This window comes from Desmodus rotundus, chromosome 6, assembly GCF_022682495.2.
Source record: "Desmodus rotundus isolate HL8 chromosome 6, HLdesRot8A.1, whole genome shotgun sequence".
NCBI classification, from domain to species: Eukaryota; Metazoa; Chordata; class Mammalia; order Chiroptera; family Phyllostomidae; genus Desmodus; species Desmodus rotundus.
Window position 1 is genome coordinate 86321240 of NC_071392.1, and position 19733 is coordinate 86340972.

Sequence of the window (19733 nt, forward strand, 5' to 3'; positions counted from 1 at the left end):
AAACATCCATTGGTTGCTGCCTGTATGCGTGCTGACTGGGACCAAACACTCAAGCTACATATATATGGCATCCTGACCAGGAATCAAATCCCCAAACATTGGATTTAGAGTATGAAACTGCAACCTACAGAGCCACACCAGCCAGGGCGCATTATTGATTTCAGTGGCTTCCAATTCCTTATGTTGTGTAGGTAGGGGGCTCTAAAGCAGATGGGGAGACTGGAACAGGGGAAGAGGATTTTGCCCCTTCCTGTCTGCCTGCTGGTCTTGTCAGCCTTGCCCGGACAGCTCTTGGCACTGGCAGCAGAAGTTCCCGGTCCAGCCTTAGGTACTCAGTGTCCCAGAGCCAGCCTCGTCATTCCCCCTGGGGCCACAGTGCCAATGGGGAGCCCCACTCCTCACAGGGTTAAGTCTGAACCCCGACTCCTCTGACCTTTTGGATTCTAATCATCCAGCCACTGCTCTGTGCCCTTGACCTTAGGGATGGCAGCTTCATTTGGTTCTGCGTGTTCATCCAAGAGCTGTGTGTTTACTGTTGTGGTTCCCCAGTGCCCTTGTAACCGTTGTGTTGTCTGAATGTCTCTCTATTCACATCCAACACCAGCACCATTTCTGTTCCCTGTTGGTTCCCATCTGATTCAAAGAGAAGAAATACAGAGGATTCATGTTCCAGCCAGTGTGAGATAAAACTCAGTCTAGACTAGAGGATGGGAAAACACTATGGTCCCCAGCTGCCCTGTGTACCCCTTACTCTATTTGGATGGTTAGTTGGTGGGGAAATTGAGTTCTTGAGCCAGAGTGCATGCTAGGTGGGTTCACTGTCATGTTCGAGGAGTCCCAGAAATCATTCTAGAACTTCTAAATGGATGAACATGCACCCCGCAGGGAGTGAGGGAATCCCCAACACCACGGTCTTGCCATAAACGTCTCTGTGGAGAACACCAGAGATTCGTCCCTGGAGAGCCCCTTTCCCCTGGAAGGGAGCTGATGGCACTGTGCCTGGCGGGACTTTATCCCTCCCTACAGCAAACACTCACAAGTATACTGAGAGGTGGTGGAGTTGAGCAGAGAATAAGTCATCTCTTCTTGGTCGAGCACCTGTTCTCCTGAGAGATCCTTATGAGACGGCCGTTTCCACACTAAGTCACAGATACTGTTCTCTTCATTAGTGTGTTTTTGCTGGACCCAAGTCACATTCAGCTGGTCTTCTCGTTTTTAGCTGTGAGGCTGTGGTAAGTTTCTTATGTAGTCCAGTGTTTGTTCACTCTTCAGTTTCAGACAGGCTGTGCTGAGAAATCCCAGTGCAGAGTGGAACTGTGATAGTCTGTCAGTGCCAGGGGTCACTAATTATAGACTGAGCTGATAGGATCATTTAAGTGACCATCTTGTTCAGATACAGCTGATGTGGATCATGTACATTGATATATTTAGTGGAAAATAGTTGTTCAAATGATAAGATACATTAACTGTTTGAGAGATTTGCCTGAAAGTCTGTCCATTGTCCATGAAGTTCAATCATGTTTTCATGAATGGACCAAAAACGAGTTTGTTACAGAAGAGTGTCCTGAAAGTTTTATTTATGAAAGTGAACTTCCATTTGGTGAGTTATATGAGAATTATCATATTTTGAGTTTTTTAACAGACTTGTCAGCCCAAGTAGGTTATGTAACCAGCAGATAGGAGTTGTCTCATATGTCCTCAGCCAAGACATGTGGCCGAACATCGAATGTGTTTAGTAACAGTCTGTGGATATTTTGTTTTGTGTCTTAGCTACTAGCCGCAGATAGGAGGAAGATGAGGTGACACTCACTGGTCCTTCTAGTTTAGTTTATTGTGTCCATCATCATAGGACAGTTCAGAAATAGCACTGCTGTCTTATTTCACCGCAAATGTGGCAACAAAGCTGAAATGAAAATGACTAACACCTTTGTATACATATAGGGCCTATGAATCCCATAACTGGAAGAGACCTGAGCACTTTTCTTGCTCGACTTCTCCCATAGCCTGGGAATCCAAATCTCCGAGTTAAAGCATTCAGTGAAGGAAAGCTCAGTCTTACTAACAGAACCAGTTTCCTTCACGTGGGGTGATTCCACGTGTTATGGCATTATTTCTTGGACTAAGATAACATCATCTCCCAGTGTTTCTGCTGTGAACTCTATGATTCTTCCTTTGAAACAGGGTAAAACCTTCACACTTTTCCTTTTAACCAGTTGCAAATATTAACTTATAGGAAATTTCAATGGACATTTGATATAGGAACACAGTTATGAATTTTTGTGACATTGTTATTTTAGTGAAATTGAGATGGATGCTGGACAGAAGAAGAGTATTGAGACAGACAGACAAGGAAAGAGAAGCAATGGTTTAATAATTACAAGTCAACCTCGGAATGCCCACCCTGGTAGAAGTGCTTTCCTAAAGAGTGATAAACCATAGAAAGTAAAGATTCAGGATGAATAATATTTTCATCTTAGAGTTAAACAACAAACTGTGTTAAAGGTTCTAAGGATATGAGTATGTAATTAGAGCTTTAGCTGTAGCCTTGGATATTGATCACTAATTTTAAATCCCAGGCCTTGACCCATCAAGAAATCACTCAACCAGCATTTTACTAGTGAGATAGAGTAGAAAATAATATAGAAAATAGCAACTAGTCTTCCATGTAATAATGATAAAAGTGCATGCGTGTGCATACATGTGTGTGTGTGTAACTATATACATACCATATACTTTATCTGCACATAGAAACATAGAGTATGAATATTCATACAGGGATCAGTGTGTGAGGGGCAGTATCCGGTCGTGAAACAGCACAATCAGAGAAGAACTTCTGTGGGTACAAAGTCAAAAGACAAAGTTCTCCCCCTTAACTCCAGCTAAAGTAGTGGCAGTCTGCCTGCCTTTCTCTCGACTTAATTCAAGATGCTGCAGCCAGTAAAAATTACAAGACTAGCAATTAAGTCACCTAATGAAGGCACAAGTCTGTTAGATCCCAGATAGGAGGATGTCCCAGAGGCTCCTGGTCCTCCTTCCCACCCTCCCGAGTGGGTGCAGACACAGGCCCACAGCCCCTCCCCATAGTGGCTGTGTGTGTGACCAGGGGGCCGTGACCCCTCCCGGGCGAGACTCTGAAGCAGTTGTGCTGTCTGAGGGGTGTGTCCACTGTTAGGGTGCAGTAGGCGTGTTAACGTGTTTTGTACTGTGGTGGAAGTTTGGAAATGAAGGTAAGATTTACTGAACACTGTAATAGAACACTGGTGTTTAATTTATCAAGGTGAAAAAATTCCTTCTGTGTCAATTGCCATGCATGGTGTTCAGTTAGTAGCTGACTAACAGGACAGACGTGTCACTGAAGATGTGTTCTGAGGGCAGAAACGGGGACACACACAGGTCTACCATGGTAATCACTTCCCATGGTGAGCACGCTCCCTTGTCTCATTCCCAGGAAGATGGGTGGCAACCAGACTTCTGTCACAGAGTTCCTCCTCCTGGGATTCCCGCTCAGCCCAAGGATGAAGGTGCTCCTGTTTGGGCTCTTCTCCCTGTTGTACGCCTTCACCCTGCTGGGCAATGGGGTCATCCTGGGACTCATCTCCCTCGACTCCCGGCTGCACAGCCCCATGTACTTCTTCCTCTCCCACCTGGCCACTGTCGACATAGCCTTTGCCTGTAACACGGTACCCCAGATGCTGGTCAACCTCCTGAGCCCAGCCCAGCCCATCTCTTTTGCTGGCTGTATGATGCAGGTCTTTTTCTTCTTGACTTTTGCTCCCACTGAATGTCTTCTCCTGGTGGTGATGTCCTTTGATCGGTATGTGGCCATCTGTCTCCCCCTTCGGTATTCCACCATCATGAGCTGGAGAGTCTGCATCACTCTGGCAGTGACTACCTGGACTTCAGGGGTCATCCTGGCCCTAGTAGATATGGTGTTGCTCTTGCTGTTGCCCTTCTGTGGGCCCCAGAAAGTGAATCACTTTTTCTGTGAGATTCTAGCCCTTCTCAAACTCACCTGTGCAGATATGCATCTCAACGAGGTTGTGGTTTTGGGTGAGGCAGCATTAGGGCTGGTGGGACCACTGTCCGCAATTGTGGTCTCCTACGGTCACATTCTACGTGCCATCCTGAAGATCCAGTCCATGGAGGGGCGCCGGAAAGCTTTCTCTACCTGCTCCTCCCACCTCTGTGTGGTGGGGCTTTTTTATGGCACAGCCATTATCATGTATGTTGGACCCCAACATGGAGACCCCCAGGAGCAGAAGAAATACCTCCTCCTGTTTCACAGCCTTTTCAATCCCATGCTGAATCCCCTGATCTATAGTCTGAGGAACAGAGAAGTGAGCGCTGCTCTGAGAAGGAGGCTGGGAAAGGAGAGACCTTCATGAGAGCCTCACAGAGAAAAAGTAAGTGAGCGTAGATGGACCCGAGGGGTCACCTCACCTGATATGTACACGGCATACAAGACATGCTCTTGTCCCAGGGCATCCTTCCCATGTTCTTGAACAACTTCTGTGACTGCCTCCAGAGAAAGCCCATTCTGGTCCCTCTTTCCAAGGATGCTGCACAATAAAATGTCCCCGTCTTTCAGTATCTGCTTGGTGCACAATTCTGTGATATGGTCATGAGGGATATTCTGAATAAAGGAAATAAATTTATATATTCCATAATCAGGATTTGTCGACAAAATTTTATTGAATAAGCCAATGTATTGGCAGAATATTCAAAATATAGGAGTTGAGACCTATACATAGTAATTATTGAAATATTTTAAATTTGGCTACTGTCATCTTCAATAACTATCTACATTTAATATATTTGGTTATTTTCCTGCGTATGTCTATGACAGTGACGTTTCTTGAGGCATCAGCAACATAAATTAGGAAGAGCATGCGCCAGGACTTCAAGGGAAAGGGGATTAAGGGGGTAACTCTGCTGGAACTAACAAGAGACCCTGAAAGACGCCGTGGTGAATCACACAGAGGCGTTGGAGCTTCTCTGCCGCTGTGTGTCTCTCTCTGCCTTTGCAGCGTAGGTGGGGATCCGGGATGGTGCAGACGAGAGGAGGAAGGCAGAATGGACATGGGTGAGAGTCCTGGGAAGAATTACACATTTTCTGTCATCGGTTTGTTCCATTGTCTCCTATGGGAAATGACCAAAACTTAGCACATTCTTGCTAATAAGACCAGACTGTGTAATTGCTGTGATGACTGTTTGACCAGTGATACGAGAGCTATAAATTGTCAGTAATAATTTGCTTTTTAAAGCAGGAGATATGAGGTGAGTTAAATAACCCTATAAGTGAAGCATGGACTCCAACACTATTAGGAAGTGATAGAGCACAGTTTTAGAGGTAGTGGGAAGGGATGTATAAAGAGACTTTTTCAAAACTTTCCTCAAATTATATTTGAGATTAAATGTGAATAATTAAGCTGTATCAAAGGGAAATATTTACTTTTAAAATAATGTTTTTGTGTGTGGTTGTGAAGAGTGTTTAAAGAAGAAAAAATATGGATTTCTTTATTACAAAGCATCTGTTTTGTAAGGATGTCTGCTATGTAGATAAATATTACTACCTAAAAAAAAAAAAAGGTTAAAACCAATGATTTTGAACTAAGGTAAAGCTGGGATTTTTACCAAGTTCTGCTAGTTGCTAGATCAGGAAAGTTATACATTATGCTTAAGTTGTTTGGATTTACATTTACTATATGTAAAATAAATTCATTTATGGTGTCTGGTCTAAGGGTTAAGCCCAGAGAGATAGGTCTCGATACCTTCACGAAACATGAGGAATGTAGAGATCTTTCTGTAGACAAAGCCTCGATGTTGCTACTTGTGTATCAGTGTGGCCCGAAAAACTCCACATTAGTTGAGAGAAGTAGACATAGAGTGATGGAGGGAGTGTGCTGCAAGCAGTGTTTTTTTTTTTTTTTTACTTCTTTTTTAAAAAATTTATTTATTTATTTTTATTCAGTTACAATTATCTGCATTTTCTCCCCTTCCCTCCACCCCACCCCAGCCAGTCCCACCTCCCTCCCCCACCTCTACCCTCCCCCTTGATTTTGTCCTTGTGTCCTTTATCGTAACTCCTATAGACCCCTCTCCCCACTATCCCCTCCCCACTCCCCTGTGGCTATTGTTACAATGTTCTTAATTTCAATGTCTTTGGTTATATTTTGTTGCAAGCAGTGTTTTTAATAGAACCTGCTTTAATATTTAGATACGAAATTAAAATGACACCATATGAACTTTGTTGAGTGATTCCAGCACAATTTAGAATAGCCCAGTACTGGAAGCAACCCAAGTGCCCATCAGTAAATGAATGGATCAAAAAGTGTGGTACATCTACACAATGGAATTCTCCGCAGCAGAGAGAAAGAAGGAGCTCCTACCATCCATGACAGCACGGATGGAACTGGAGTGCATTATGCTAAGTGAGATAAGCCAGGCAGTGAGGGACAAATACCATATGAAATCACCTTTAACTGGAACCTAGTCAACAAAATGAACAAGCAAGCAAAATACAATCAGAAACATTGAAATTGAGAACAGGCTGACAATGATCAGAGGGGAGAGGGGAGGGATAATGGGGGAAAAGGGTGAAGGGTTTACAAGAACAATTATAAAGGACACATGGACAATAACAAGGACAGGTAGAAACAGAGGAAGGAGGTGGGGAGGGCTGGGGTTGTGGGGAGGGGTTGGGAGAAAAGGTAGAAAACTGTACTTGCACAACAATAAAAAAAGTGTTAAAAAATGTTTAGAGGAACTCATAGTCATTTTTGAAATCAGTTGCAAATCAGTTCTCTAGTCATGAGAAGGGGGTCACTGAAAGGTGTAAACACAGCGATTTGGGGGCCACAGTATTCATAGTCATGCAACCAAGGGCGTTCACTTAATGGTGCACTTCACTTATTGTTCCATGTTACTGTAGGTAGTTGTGCCTTAAAATCGCAGAGACCGCCAGCACCAGCCCCAGCAGCAAATCAGCTCTGTAAGACCCCCTGGTGATGTATGCACAGGGGTGGACAGAGAAGAGACCTTTCTCAGAAGAAGACTGCTATCCCCGTCCCCTTTCTGGATTCTTTATGAAGCCTCCAGTTTCTAACTGGAGGATGTTTCCTCTGAGTGAAGTACTTTAACAACTTAGTTTCTTTCCCAAAGTGTTTGAAGAGTTGAAAGAAAAAAAAAGAGCAAGGTTGATCAGAACACAAAATTTAAGTCTCTTTGTAAGCATTCTCAGAACATTTAAAAAATAATTCCCCAAACTATCAGGACAAATATAATAGTAAATATTAGAATAAAAAGAAGGTACAATTGGTTAATAAAATAATAAAGGTTGCAGCCCTGGCGGATGTGGCTAAGTGGATTGAGTGCTGGCCTGGGAACCCAAGGATCACAGGTTCAATTCCCAGATAGGGCACATGCTTGGGTTGCAGGTTAGGTCCTCAGTAGGGGACACACGAGAGGGAACAACACATTGATGTTTCTCCCTTTCTCACTCCCTTCCCTCTGTCTAAAAATAAATAAATAAAATCTATAAATAAATAAATAAAATTATATAGGTGTACAATTCTATAATACGTCATCTGCATATTGTACAGTATGTTCGCCACACCAGGTCAAGTCTCCTTCCATCACCATTTATTCCCCCTTTACCCTCCTCTACCTTCCCCCACTCCCCTCTCCCTCTGGTAATCACCATACTGTTGTCTGTGTCTATGGCTTTGATCTATTTATTTATTTTTGCTTAATCCCTTCAACTTTTTCACCCAGACCACAAACCCCTCTCCCCTGACACCTGTCAGTCTGGTCTCTATCTACGAGTCTTGTTTCTACTTTATGTAAAGTTTTGAGAAAGTAGGCAATACCACATAGTGCTTATCTTGCCCAGGACAATTTGGTACATGATAGCAGTAGGTTTTGATCCAGTAATTCCCATTTAAATAATTTATCCAAGGAAATAATTATATGAGCAAAGATTCCTGTTTCTAGTGTTTGTTTGTAGTAGTTTAAGATTGAAAGCATCCAAGATTTCCAATATGGGGAGACAGGTAAAATACACCTTTACATGGAACATGCATATTAAACAGTATCTTCTTCAGAGTCAGGTTTTGTTGTGTGTTCATTGGCTTGCAATGTATTTACAATTCACATTAAGTGAGAACAGGAGGGTTACTGACGCCATGTGTATAACATGTGATTGTTGAGAGAAAACTCACAGTGACGATAAGGAAAAGGCTTTTCTTCTATGTGCGTATCTGAATGTTCAATCCAGCTACGATGAATTGTCTATGTAACAAATGCACATATATAATGTATTGTCATATAATAAATATAAATTTTTTAACATAGTTTTACAAGTGGAAAATCTGTGAAACAGGTAGAGGTTTATAAATCTGAGCTTGTACAGACAAGAAAGGACTATGGGCTGTAATAACGGAGAATACGAGAAAATAGGAATCAAGATATGCATTAAGGATGAGCACGAGACGTTTGCAAAAGGGAGGTGATAAGCATCCCATGAACTAACAGGAGCCGAAAACTGGACCGGGAGGTAGGGGCAAGGGTGAGGAACACGTGTCAGGGAATAACCCGCTTTGGGGGGCAGGTACTGAGAAGTGAGCTTGCATCCCTACAGCACAGCTCCGTTGCATCAAGTACCATATTTTCGGACCATAAGATGCACTTCTTTTCCCCAAATTTGGGAGGAATATGGGAGTGAGTGTTATATAGTTCGAATGTACCTTACCTGCACATTAGGTGGCGGAGGGGGGGGGGGGACAGTGGTGGCTCGTGATGTTTTTCCGTATTTTCCTCCTGTAAAACCTAGGTACATCTCATTGTCCAGTGTGTCTATATCCGAAAAACACGGTACTTATTTGTGAAGGGAAAAAGCCCTTATTTGACTCCCTCCCCAGGTAGGTTACTTCTGGGATTTCTAGGATAGAAACAATAGCAATACTGCAGAGTAGCCGTCCTGGAAACCATGTTAGTACTAAGCACCAAAACCTACTGGATAGAATATTTTAAAAAACATAACTCTTAAATGTATAACTAAGCTTTAAAGAATGTACATAAAACTCTGAAATGACAAGGAGATAGAATCAGCAACGGAATGGGGAGATCTGAAGCCAGCACCTGGCTTAAAGTGACTTTGAGGCCATGAGGTCCCAGGTTGAAATGATGGCAATGTCCTATGAGACCAGGCCGTCCCTTATGCAAGGCTGGGAATTAGAGTGCAGGTGCCTTCCTGGAACTGGGTCCTCCCTGTGGGCACCATGAGGGATACGGCAGTAATAACAATTTCTGACTGCTCAGTGGGAACTATAATGGTCAGAGGTCAATGAGCAGTACCTGCGAAGGGTTGAAAAAACAAGTGTCAATCCAAAAGTTTATATGGAGGAAAACACGCTTGCAAAATTAAGATGAAATGAACATGTTTTCAAACAGAAACAGAAGTCAACAATAAAGCAAGGAAATAAACCCATGGAACCGAACCCAAGTCTTCATTGCCAGCAGAGCCGCATGCAAAAGACACTAAAGGATGTATCCTTTTCCAGCTAAAGCAATGATTCCTGTTGGTAATGGGTCATAAATAAATATGTTTTCTGAGTTTTGAGAATCTTTAGTTTATTGTTGGCTTTGAGAAATGTCACTATGATGTTGCAGGATCGTGGTGTTTTATGTAAATGTGTCCTACTTGTGATTTGCTGAGATTTCTGTGCTCCTGGGAGCTTACCCTTCATCACAGTTGGGAAATTCTCAGAAATAACATCTTCCAAAGTTGCTTTTTCCCCATTTACTTTTTCTTTCTTCTTGAGTATATGTTAGAACAGTTTTTAGCACTTTGAAAGATGTCTCTCTGACTCAACTCCAACTTTTCATTTCATGCCTTATTTGATACCTTTCTATTAATTTTCACTTGAGTTCACTGGTGCTGCTCTGTGCTGGGCGTGGCCGTCTGTTGTATTGGATGTTTTCTCTATTGAAGTCACTATGTGTTGCTGTTTCAGAATGAATACTTGTTCCTTTGTAATTCTTATACTTTTATTTTTCATTCTTTTTAGCTTTGTTTCCCTTTTTGACATGAATTACAGTCATGTGAAGTCCTTTTTTTTTTTTACTGGTGTTCCTGGATCTCAACAGAGGCCTTCCTGACCAGGGCTCTGGTTACTGGTAACTGCGGCCACCCAGCTAGACTGAAGACATCCAGGTGACTAGAATCCTAGGGCGAATTGACCAGTTTCCTGTGCTTATTCTTCTGGGGCCCTGTGCCTGGAGCTGGTGTCCTCCATGTGCACCCCCTGTGCCATCCTGAGGATCCAGTCTGGGGAGGGCCCCAGGAAGGCCTTCTCCACCTGCTCCTCCCACCTCTGTGTTGTGAGGATCTGCTTTGGCAGCGCCATCGTCATGTCCACGGCCCCCAAATCACTCCTCCAAGGACCACCTTTTCAAACCCATGCTGAACCCACTGATCTACAGCCTGAGGAACGCAGAGGTCAAGGGTGCCCTGCAGAGAGCACTGTGAGACGGGAGTCATTTCTAATTGCAGTGACATTTGAATCACCAGCCTGAGGGCTCAGCTACCACCTGAATCCAGAGAAGCTCACTGCTGCCTTCTGCCGTGATTCTTCATGATGCAAGATTGGGCCTTCCCTCGTCCTCTGAAGGAAGCTTTCCATAGGTTACACTCATTGATTTTTTAAAATCATATATAATTTTTTCTTTTATTTCTCATTGTATTGAATATCCGTATACTAAAAAATTATATTGATTCCAGTTCTGGGTCTCAAAGGTTGAATACAGTCTTTCTCCATCTGCACCCTCACTGTGTAAACTCAGTACCTGCATATGTCATAGGATTTGGGAAGAAAGAAAAAGCTGCAGTGGAAGGAACTGGTCCTGCAAACCCCAGGGCCGCTTGTCTGTTCTTCCAGATTGTACTTGCCATTAAAGACCATCTCAGGGAGCTCTAGCTGCATGATGTAGAGATATTTCCTATGAAAATTAGAGACTCCAATTGGGGAGTGAATGAGAAGGCTGAGTGAAGGAACAAAATTAATACAGGGTGTGTAGGGGGAAGGGGAGAGGAGAAACCTGAAGACACTGTGGGAGGCGAGCTCACTGTTTACAACCTTGGGGGCAAACTGCTGGGCCAGTAGCTAACAAAGGGCAGAGCTGGGCATTGGGTCTCAGAGAAACAACTCGGGCTGTGCATGGGCCCGGGGAACTGTTGAGTGTTGACCTGTGAATTTTGTGGACGTAAAGACTGTTGACATGTTCTCCAGTGTCTTTCCACCAGCACGGTCATCCTGGTGGGTCCATATCTGAGTCATTTCCCCCCTGAGAGTGTCTTATCCCGACACGGGACCTTTTACCAGACGCTGTAAGGGACTGGAGAGTGTAACTGGCTCTTCTGCCTTGGTGGCAGGTTGACTTTTACCGATTCCTTCTACTTTGCAAACACAGTGGTCAAGGATGCGACCCACAGACTTTAGGTGGCCTCTGAGGATGTTACCATAAACTGTGCCTTCTAGCCCGCTTTGAGGTGAGCCTGGCCACTTGCTTCCAGAATCTTTCTGGGTCTGACACTGAGAGTGACCAGGAGACTTGATCAGAAGGGTAAGTGTGGGCCCTTCACTTGGGGAATACTGATTACACAGTGCAACTCTCTTTTTCCACTAAAATTATCTTTAATAAGAAAGTTGTAAACAAAATTTTAACAAAGGATAACTTGATAAAATCATTCCACATTAACTCAATGAGCTGTTTATACAGTCATTAAAATGATGATTGCATAGATTTTACAGATACATAGGAAAGAGTTATTATAACATTTAAAGGGAAAATGTGAACCAATATTGGCAAATGCTATGTAGCTGCAATTATGGACACATATATGCACTAAATAGAGAAGTCTACGACATACAATGCCATAGTATTGCTGGTAGGGTGGTAGCATGATGACTGATTGTAACTTCTGAAAATTGTCTTTCATGCTGTAGTGAGGTCTGGAGATGTCAGCTCACTGTGTTTACACCTGAAATGATCTGACCAGTACGAGCTTCTACACCAACTATGCCGCAATTTATGTATATATGGAAATCTAAAAAATGGAAATAAATTTAGCTACTAAAGTTTGTAAGATGTAAGAAAAACTCTTGAATTTCATCTCAGTCTTTATTTTAAATACTATGGCATAAAAGATCCTTTTAAAAGCCACCCAGTCCTGCTTACCTCCTGTGGGCAGCAGAGCTCACTGAACATGCAGGTCAGATGGGCTTTCCTAATAACAGCTGATGTGCTTGTTGACCCCTTACCCAGTGCTGTGCACACACATCGACAGCACTAAACACTGACGTCTCACTCAGTTGTCTTACCCAGACCATGAGAAGGTGCCATTGTCAGTCTGCTTTATGCGTGTTCACACCAGAAAGTAGTCAATGTTTGCTTTTACTGAGTCGCTGTCACTGTCAGGCCCTCATTGCCTCTGGTCATCAGCCATTAGCAAGGAGCACAAGTTCCCCTCGCCTCTCTGTGAGCTGGCAGTGTGACCTGGACTGGAGCTAGAGGGCTTCCTGTGGTTCACAGTGCTGTCTGTGACTGGCGAGCACGTTCACTGCCAGGTAGGGCATCAGCACACCTCTTTGCGCATCACATCTAACCTCTTCTTCCAGTTAGTGTTTTTAAAGTAATTCCCGTGTGTGTCCCTTACTGAACTCTCAGTATGAGTGATGTGGAGGTTGTGCTTTATTGATGAACTTGAGACCCCAGCATCTGGTATCCAGCTTCCATTTTTTTTAACCAAATTGGGACATTTGGACTCTTTATTTTTCTTTTTTATCCTCACCCAAGGGCATGCCTATTGAATTTTTACAGAGAGGGGACCGGGGGGAGAGAGGCAGAGAAACATAAATGTGAGAAACATACATTGATTTCCTCCTGTATGCGTTCCGAGTGGGACCAAACCCTCAAGCTAAGTATATATGGGCCCTGACCAGGAATCAAACCCCTAAACTTTCAATTTATAGGACGACACTGCAACCTACTGAACCACACCAGTCAGGGGGGACTATTGATTTCAGTGGCTTCCAATTCCTTATGTAGTGTAGGTAGGGGGCTCTAAAGCAGATGGAGAGCCTGGAACAGGGGAAGAGGATTTTGCCCCTTCCTGTCTGCCTGCTGGTCTTGTCAGCCTTGCCCCAACAGCCCTTGGCACTGGCAGCAGAAGTTCCTGGTCCAGCCTTAGGTACTCAGTGTCCCAGAGTCAGCCTCGTCACTCCCCCTGGGGCCACGGTGCCATGGGGAGCCCCTTCTCCTCACAGGGTTAAGTCTGAACCCCGACTCCTCTGACCTTCTGGATTCTAATCATCCAGCCACTGCTCTGTGCCCTTGAACCTTAGGGATGGCAGCTTCATTTGGTTCTGCGTGTTCATCCAAGAGCTGTGTGTTTACTGTTGTGTTTCCCCAGTACCCTTGTAACCATTGTGTTGTATAGGTCTCTCTATTCACATACAACACCAGCACCACTTCTGTTCCCTGTTGGTTCCCATCTGATTCAAAGAGAAGAATACAGAGGATTCATGTTCCAGCCAGTGTGAGATAAAACTCAGCCTAGACTAGAGGACGGGAAAACACTATGGTCCCCAGCTGCCCTGTGTACCCCTTACTTTATTTGGAGGGTTAGTCCGTGGGGAAATTGAGTTCTTGAACCATAGTGCATGCTAGGTGGGGTCATTGCCATGTTGGAGGAGTCCCATAAATCATTCTAGAACTTCTAAATGGATGAACATGCACCCCGCAGGGAGTGAGGGAATCCCCAACACCACGGTCTTGTCACAAGCGTCCCTGTGGAGAACACCAGAGATTAGTCCCTGGAGAGCCCCTTTCCACTGGAAGGGAGCTGATGGCACTGTGCCTGGCGGGACTTTATCCCTCCCTACAGCAAACACTCACAAGTATACTGAGAGGTGGTGGAGTTGAGCAGAGAATAAGTCATCTCTTTTTGGTCGGACACCTGTTCTCCTGAGAGATCCCTATGAGACGGCCGTTTCCACACTAAGTCACAGATACTGTTCTCTTCATTAGTGTGTTTTTGCTGGACCCAAGTCACATTCCGCTGGTCTTCTCGTTTTTAGCTGTGAGGCTGTGGTAAGTTTCTTATGTAGTCCAGTGTTTGTTCACTCTTCAGTTTCAGACAGGCTGTGCTGAGAAATCCCAGTGCAGAGTGGAATTGTGATTGTCTGTCAGTGCCAGGGGTCACTAATTATAGACTGAGCTGATAGGGTCATTTAGTCACCCTCTGGTTCAGATACACCTAATGTGGATCATTTACATTGATATATTTAGTGGAAAATACTTGTTTAAATGATAAGATACATTAGCCGTTTGAGAGATTTGCCTGAAAGTCTGTCCATTGTCCCATGAACTTAAGTCATGTTTTCACAAATGGACCAAAAAGGATTTTGTTACAGAAGAGTGTCCTGAAGGTTTTATTTGTGAAATTGAACTTCCATTTGGTGAGTTATATGAGTATTATCATATTTTGAGTTTTTTAACAGACTTGTCACCCCAAGTAGGTTACGTACACCAGCACATAGGATTTGTCTCGTATGTCCTCAGCCAAGACATGTGGCTGAACATCGAATGTGTTTAGTAACTGTCTGTGGATTTTTTGTTTTGTGTCTTAGCTACTAGCCGCACATAGGAGGAAGATGAGGTGACACTCACTGGTCCTTCTAGTTTAGTTTATTGTGTCCTTCATCATAGGACAGTTTAGAAATAGCACTGCTGTCCTCTTTCACCCCAAATGTGGCAACAAAGCTGAAATGAAAGTGACTAACACCTTTGTATACATTTAGGGCCAATGAATCCCATAACTGGAAGAGACCTGAGCACTTTTCTTGCTCGACCTCTCCCATAGCCTGGGAATCCAAATCTCCAAGTTAAAGCATTCAGTGAAGGAAAGCTCGGTCCTACTGAAACTACCAGCTTTCTTCACGGGGTGATTGCAAGTGTAATGGCGTTATTTCTTGGACTGAGATAACATCATCTCCCAGTGTTTCTGCTGTGAATTCTATGATTCTTCCTTTGAAACAGGTTAAAACCTTCACACTTTTGCTTTTAACCAGTTGCAAATATTAACTTATAGGAAATTTCAATGGACATTTGATATAGGAACACAATTAAGAATTTCTGTGACATTCTTATTTTAGTGAAATTCAGATGGATGCTGGACACAAGAAGGGTATCGAGACAGACAGACAAGGAAACAGAAGCAATGGTTTAATAATTACAAGTCAACCTCGGAATGCCCACCCTGGTAGAAGTGCTTTCCTAAAGAGTGATGAACCACAGAAAGTAAAGATTCAGGATGAATAATATTTTCATCTTAGAGTTAACAAACTGTGTTAAAGGTTCTAAGGATATGAGTATGTAGTTAGAGCGTTAGCTCTAGCCTTGGATATTGATCACTAATTTTAAATCCCAGGCCTTGACCCATCAGGAAATCACTCAACCAGCATTTTACTAGTGAGATAGAGTAGAAAATAATATAGAAAATAGCAACTAGTCTTCCACGTAATAAGGATACAAGTGCATGCGTGTGCATACATGTGTGTGTGTGTAACTATATACATACCATATACTTTATCCGCACTTAGAAACATAGAGTATGAATATTCATACAGGGATCAGTGTGTGAGGGGCAGTATCCGGTCGTGAAACAGCACAATCAGAGAAGAACTTCTGTGGGTACAAAGTCAAAAGACAAAGTTCTCTCCCTTAACTCCAGCTAAAGTAGTGGCCGTCTGCCTGCCATTCTCTCAACTTAATTCAAGATGCAGCCAGTAAAAATTACAAGACTAGCAATTAAGTCACCTAATGAAGGCAGAAATCTGTGAGATCCCAGATAGGAGGATGTCCCAGAGGCTCCTGGTCCTCCTTCCCACCCTCCCGAGTGGGTGCAGACACAGGCCCACAGCCCCTCCCCATAGTGGCTGTGTGTGACCTGGGGTCCGGACCCCTCCCAGGCGAGGCTCTGAAGCAGTTGTGCTGACTGAGGGGTGTGTCCACTGTTATGGTGCAGTAGGCGTGTTAACGTGTTTTGAACTGTGGTGGAAGTTTGGAAATAAAGCTGAGATTTACTGAACACTGTAATAGAACACTGGCGTTTAATTTATCAGGATGAAAAAATTCCTTCTGTGTCAATTGCCATGCATGGTGTTCAGTTAGTAGCTGACTACCAGGACAGACGTGTCACTGAAGATGTGTTCTGAGGGCAGAAACAGGGACACACACAGGTCTACCATGGTAAATGCGTCCCTCGGCCCTCAGACGCGGTGAGCTATCTCCCTTGTCTCGTTCCCAGGAAGATGGGGGGCAACCAGACTTCCATCACAGAGTTCTTCCTCCTGGGATTCCCGCTCAGCCCATGGATGAAGGTGCTCCTGTTTGGGCTCTTCTCCCTGTTGTACACCTTCACCCTGCTGGGCAATGGGGTCATCCTGGGGCTCATCTCCCTGGACTCCCGGCTGCACAGCCCCATGTACTTCTTCCTCTCCCACCTGGCCACTGTGGACATAGCCTATGCCTGCAACACTGTGCCCCAGATGCTGGTCAACCTCCTGAGCCCAGCCCAGCCCATCTCCTTTGCTGGCTGCATGACACAGACCTTTCTCTTCTTGACTTTTGCTCTCACTGAATGTCTTCTCCTGGTGGTGATGTCCTTTGATCGGTACGTGGCCATCTGCTTCCCCCTTCGGTATTCTACCATCATGAACTGGAGAGTCTGTGTCACCCTGGCAGTGACTTCCTGGACTTCAGGGGTCCTCCTGACCCTAGTACAAATGGTGTTACTCTTGCCGTTGCCCTTCTGTGGGCCCCAGAAAGTGAACCACTTTTTCTGTGAGATTCTTGCCATTCTCAAACTTGCCTGTGCAGATACGCACCTTAATGAGGTTGTGGTAGTGTCTGTAGCAGCATTGGGTCTGGTGGGACCACTGTCTGCAATTGTGGTCTCCTATGGTCACATTCTACGTGCCGTCCTGAAGATCCAGTCTGTGGAGGGGCGCCGGAAAGCTTTCTCCACCTGCTCCGCCCACCTCTGCGTGGTGGGGCTCTTTTATGGCACAGCCATTATCATGTATGTTGGACCCCAACATGGGGACCCCCAGGAGCAGAAGAAATACCTCCTCCTGTTTCACAGCCTTTTCAATCCCATGCTGAATCCCCTGATCTATAGTCTGAGGAACAGAGAAGTGAGCGCTGCTCTGAGAAGGAGGCTGGGAAAGGAGAGACCTTCATGAGAGCCTCACAGAGAAAAAGTAACCGAGCTTACAGGGACCCGAGGAGTCACCTCACCTGATATGTACATGGGATACATAGACATGCTCTTGTCCCAGGGCATCCTTTGCATGTTCTTGAACTTCTCCTGTGACTACCTCCTGAGAAAGCCCATTCTGGTCTCTCCCTCTGAGGATGCTGCACAAGAAAATGAACCTGTCTTCCAGTCTCTGCATGGTGCACACACTTGTAATATGGTCATGAAGGATATTCTGAATAAGACAAAATAAATTCATATATTCCATAATCAGGACTTGCAGACAAAATTTTATTAAATAAACCAAGGTATTGGCAGAATATTTAAAATACCAGAGTTGAGACCTATACATAGTAATTATTGAAATATTTTAAATTTAGCAACTGTCATCTTCAGAAACTGGGTCTACATTTAAAATATTTGGTTATTTTTCTGCGTATGTCTATGACAGTGATGTTTCCTGAGGCATCAGCAACATAAGTTAGGAAGAGCATGCGCCAGGACTTCAAGGGAAGGGGATTCAGGGGTAACTCTGCTAGAACTGACAACAAGCAGAGAACCCTGGAATGAAGGACATCATGCTAAAACACACAGATGCATGGGAGTTTTCCCTGCCGCTGTGTTTCTCTCTCTGCCTTTGCAGCATAGGTGGGGATCCGGGATGGTGGAGATGAGAGGAGAAGGCAGAGTGGACGTGGGTGAGAGTCCTGGGAAGATTACACATTTTCTGTCATTGTTTCAGTCACTTGTCTCCTATGGGAAATGACCAAAACTTAGAACATTCTTGCAAATAAGAACAGACTATATAATTGTTGTGATGACTATTTGACCAATGATACGAGGGCTATAAATTATCAGTAATAAGTTGCTCTTTAAGAGATATGAGGTGAGTTAAAGAACCACTTAGCCAAACATTAAACTCCAACACAATTATGAAGTGATAGAACACAGTTAAGAAGTAGTGGGAATAGGTATATAGAGACTTTTTCAAAACTTCCCTCAAATTATAAGCTAAATTAAACCTGAGTACTTAATCTGCATCAAAGGGAAATATTTACTTTTAAAATTATGTTTTATGTGTGTGTGGAAGTTTTCAAAGAGGGAAATGTATGGATTTCTTTGTTACCCAGCATGCTTGAATTCTTTGAAGTTTGGATTTATTATATGTGAAATAAATTCACTAAGGTTAATGAGAGGAAACAGTATGTGCAAAATGCCTAGCAGAATCCATGAATTATAGTAAGAGCTCAAAATTGTAATTATTAATATGATACTCTACATACACTTATCATTTTTAAAGAACAAGGACTATAACTTAAATATGAGACAAATAAAATGAGATTGGCTACTAAACGTCCTGGGTGTTCAGCTTCCTCCCGCTCTTGCCCTCGTGGTGGTTGTCCTTAGGCTGCCCTTCTGCGGGCCTCCTGAAGTTGACCCCTTCTCCTGTGAGATCCGTAGGTCTTCAGGCTGGCCTGCGCTGACCCTGGGCTCAGCCAGCTTGTCACCTTTGTTGCTTTTGTTTTGTGTTTGTTGTAGTGGGGCCCCTGTGCTTGGTGCTGGTCTCATACACGAGCATCCTCTTTGCGGTGCTGAGGATCCAGTCCGGGAGGGCTGCCGGAAGGCCTTCTCCACCTGCTCCTCCCACGACTGCGCAGTCGGGCTCTGCTTTGGCTGCGCCATTGTCATGTACGTGACCCCCAAATCCCTCCACTTTCAAGAACAGAGGAAGATCCTGTCATTGTTTTACAGCCTTTTCAGCCCCATGCTGAACCCATTGATCTACAGCCTGAGGAACGCAGAGGTCAAGGGTGCCCTGAGGAGGTTTCTGGGGAAGAGGAGGTCCCTGGGAGGGATGGTTGGGAGTATTTTGAGTGTGTCACACTGGGAGCTTGAATGCCCTTCTGAATCTTTTACTTTAACCAACCCAGGACGGTTTGTCTTTGGACTTGTTGTAAAATGAGAAAATAAATACTCTTACTATTTATGCCATTGATACCAAACCTGAGATAAAGTTTGAAACCGAAAATCAGTCTAATCCTATTCATGAAAGAGATGCAAATGTCTTAAAGAAAATATTAGTAGAACAAGTCCATAAAATAAAATAATTTTACATTTTGATAATGTTTTTATTCCACAAATGCTAGGATAGTTTAACGTTAAAACAAATAAAATAATTTGCTGCATTAACAAATTAAAGATACATGTCAGTAGATCTAGTAAAGTGTTTGACAAAATTTAACATTAATTCATGATTAAATTCTTTACATGCTTGTAAGAACAAAGAATAAACATTTCTAAGGAGGACTTATGGAGAAAAAGAAAAGAAAACCCACCCAGAAAACATGGTACTTAAGGATGAGGTGCTAACATCTTCCCCTGTAAGTAAAGAATGAGATAAAGATGTATACCA

General features: G+C 43.7%; 2 protein-coding genes across 3 annotated transcripts; both read left to right on the forward strand.

Annotated features, from left to right (window-relative positions):
* Positions 1-1065: 1065 nt before the first annotated feature.
* Positions 1066-4661, forward strand: LOC128781180 (olfactory receptor 2A7-like). The gene is made up of 2 exons (XM_053926337.1): positions 1066-1232; positions 3449-4661. The coding sequence occupies exon 2, from the start codon at positions 3453-3455 to the stop codon at positions 4383-4385; it is 933 nt and encodes a 310-aa protein (XP_053782312.1). The 5' UTR covers positions 1066-1232; positions 3449-3452; the 3' UTR covers positions 4386-4661.
* A 9362-nt stretch (positions 4662-14023) lies between these two features.
* Positions 14024-19390, forward strand: LOC112308374 (olfactory receptor 2A7-like). Of its 2 annotated transcripts, XM_071221710.1 has the most exons (3): positions 14024-14151; positions 16370-17130; positions 18997-19390. In XM_071221710.1, exons 2-3 carry the CDS (start codon positions 16374-16376, stop codon positions 19281-19283), a joined length of 1044 nt encoding a protein of 347 aa, XP_071077811.1. In that variant the 5' UTR covers positions 14024-14151; positions 16370-16373; the 3' UTR covers positions 19284-19390. The 2 variants fall into 2 exon arrangements, with proteins under 2 accessions (XP_071077811.1, XP_024420338.2); XM_024564570.4 differs by lacking the exon at positions 18997-19390 and having other exon boundaries at positions 16370-18859.
* Positions 19391-19733: the final 343 nt, after the last annotated feature.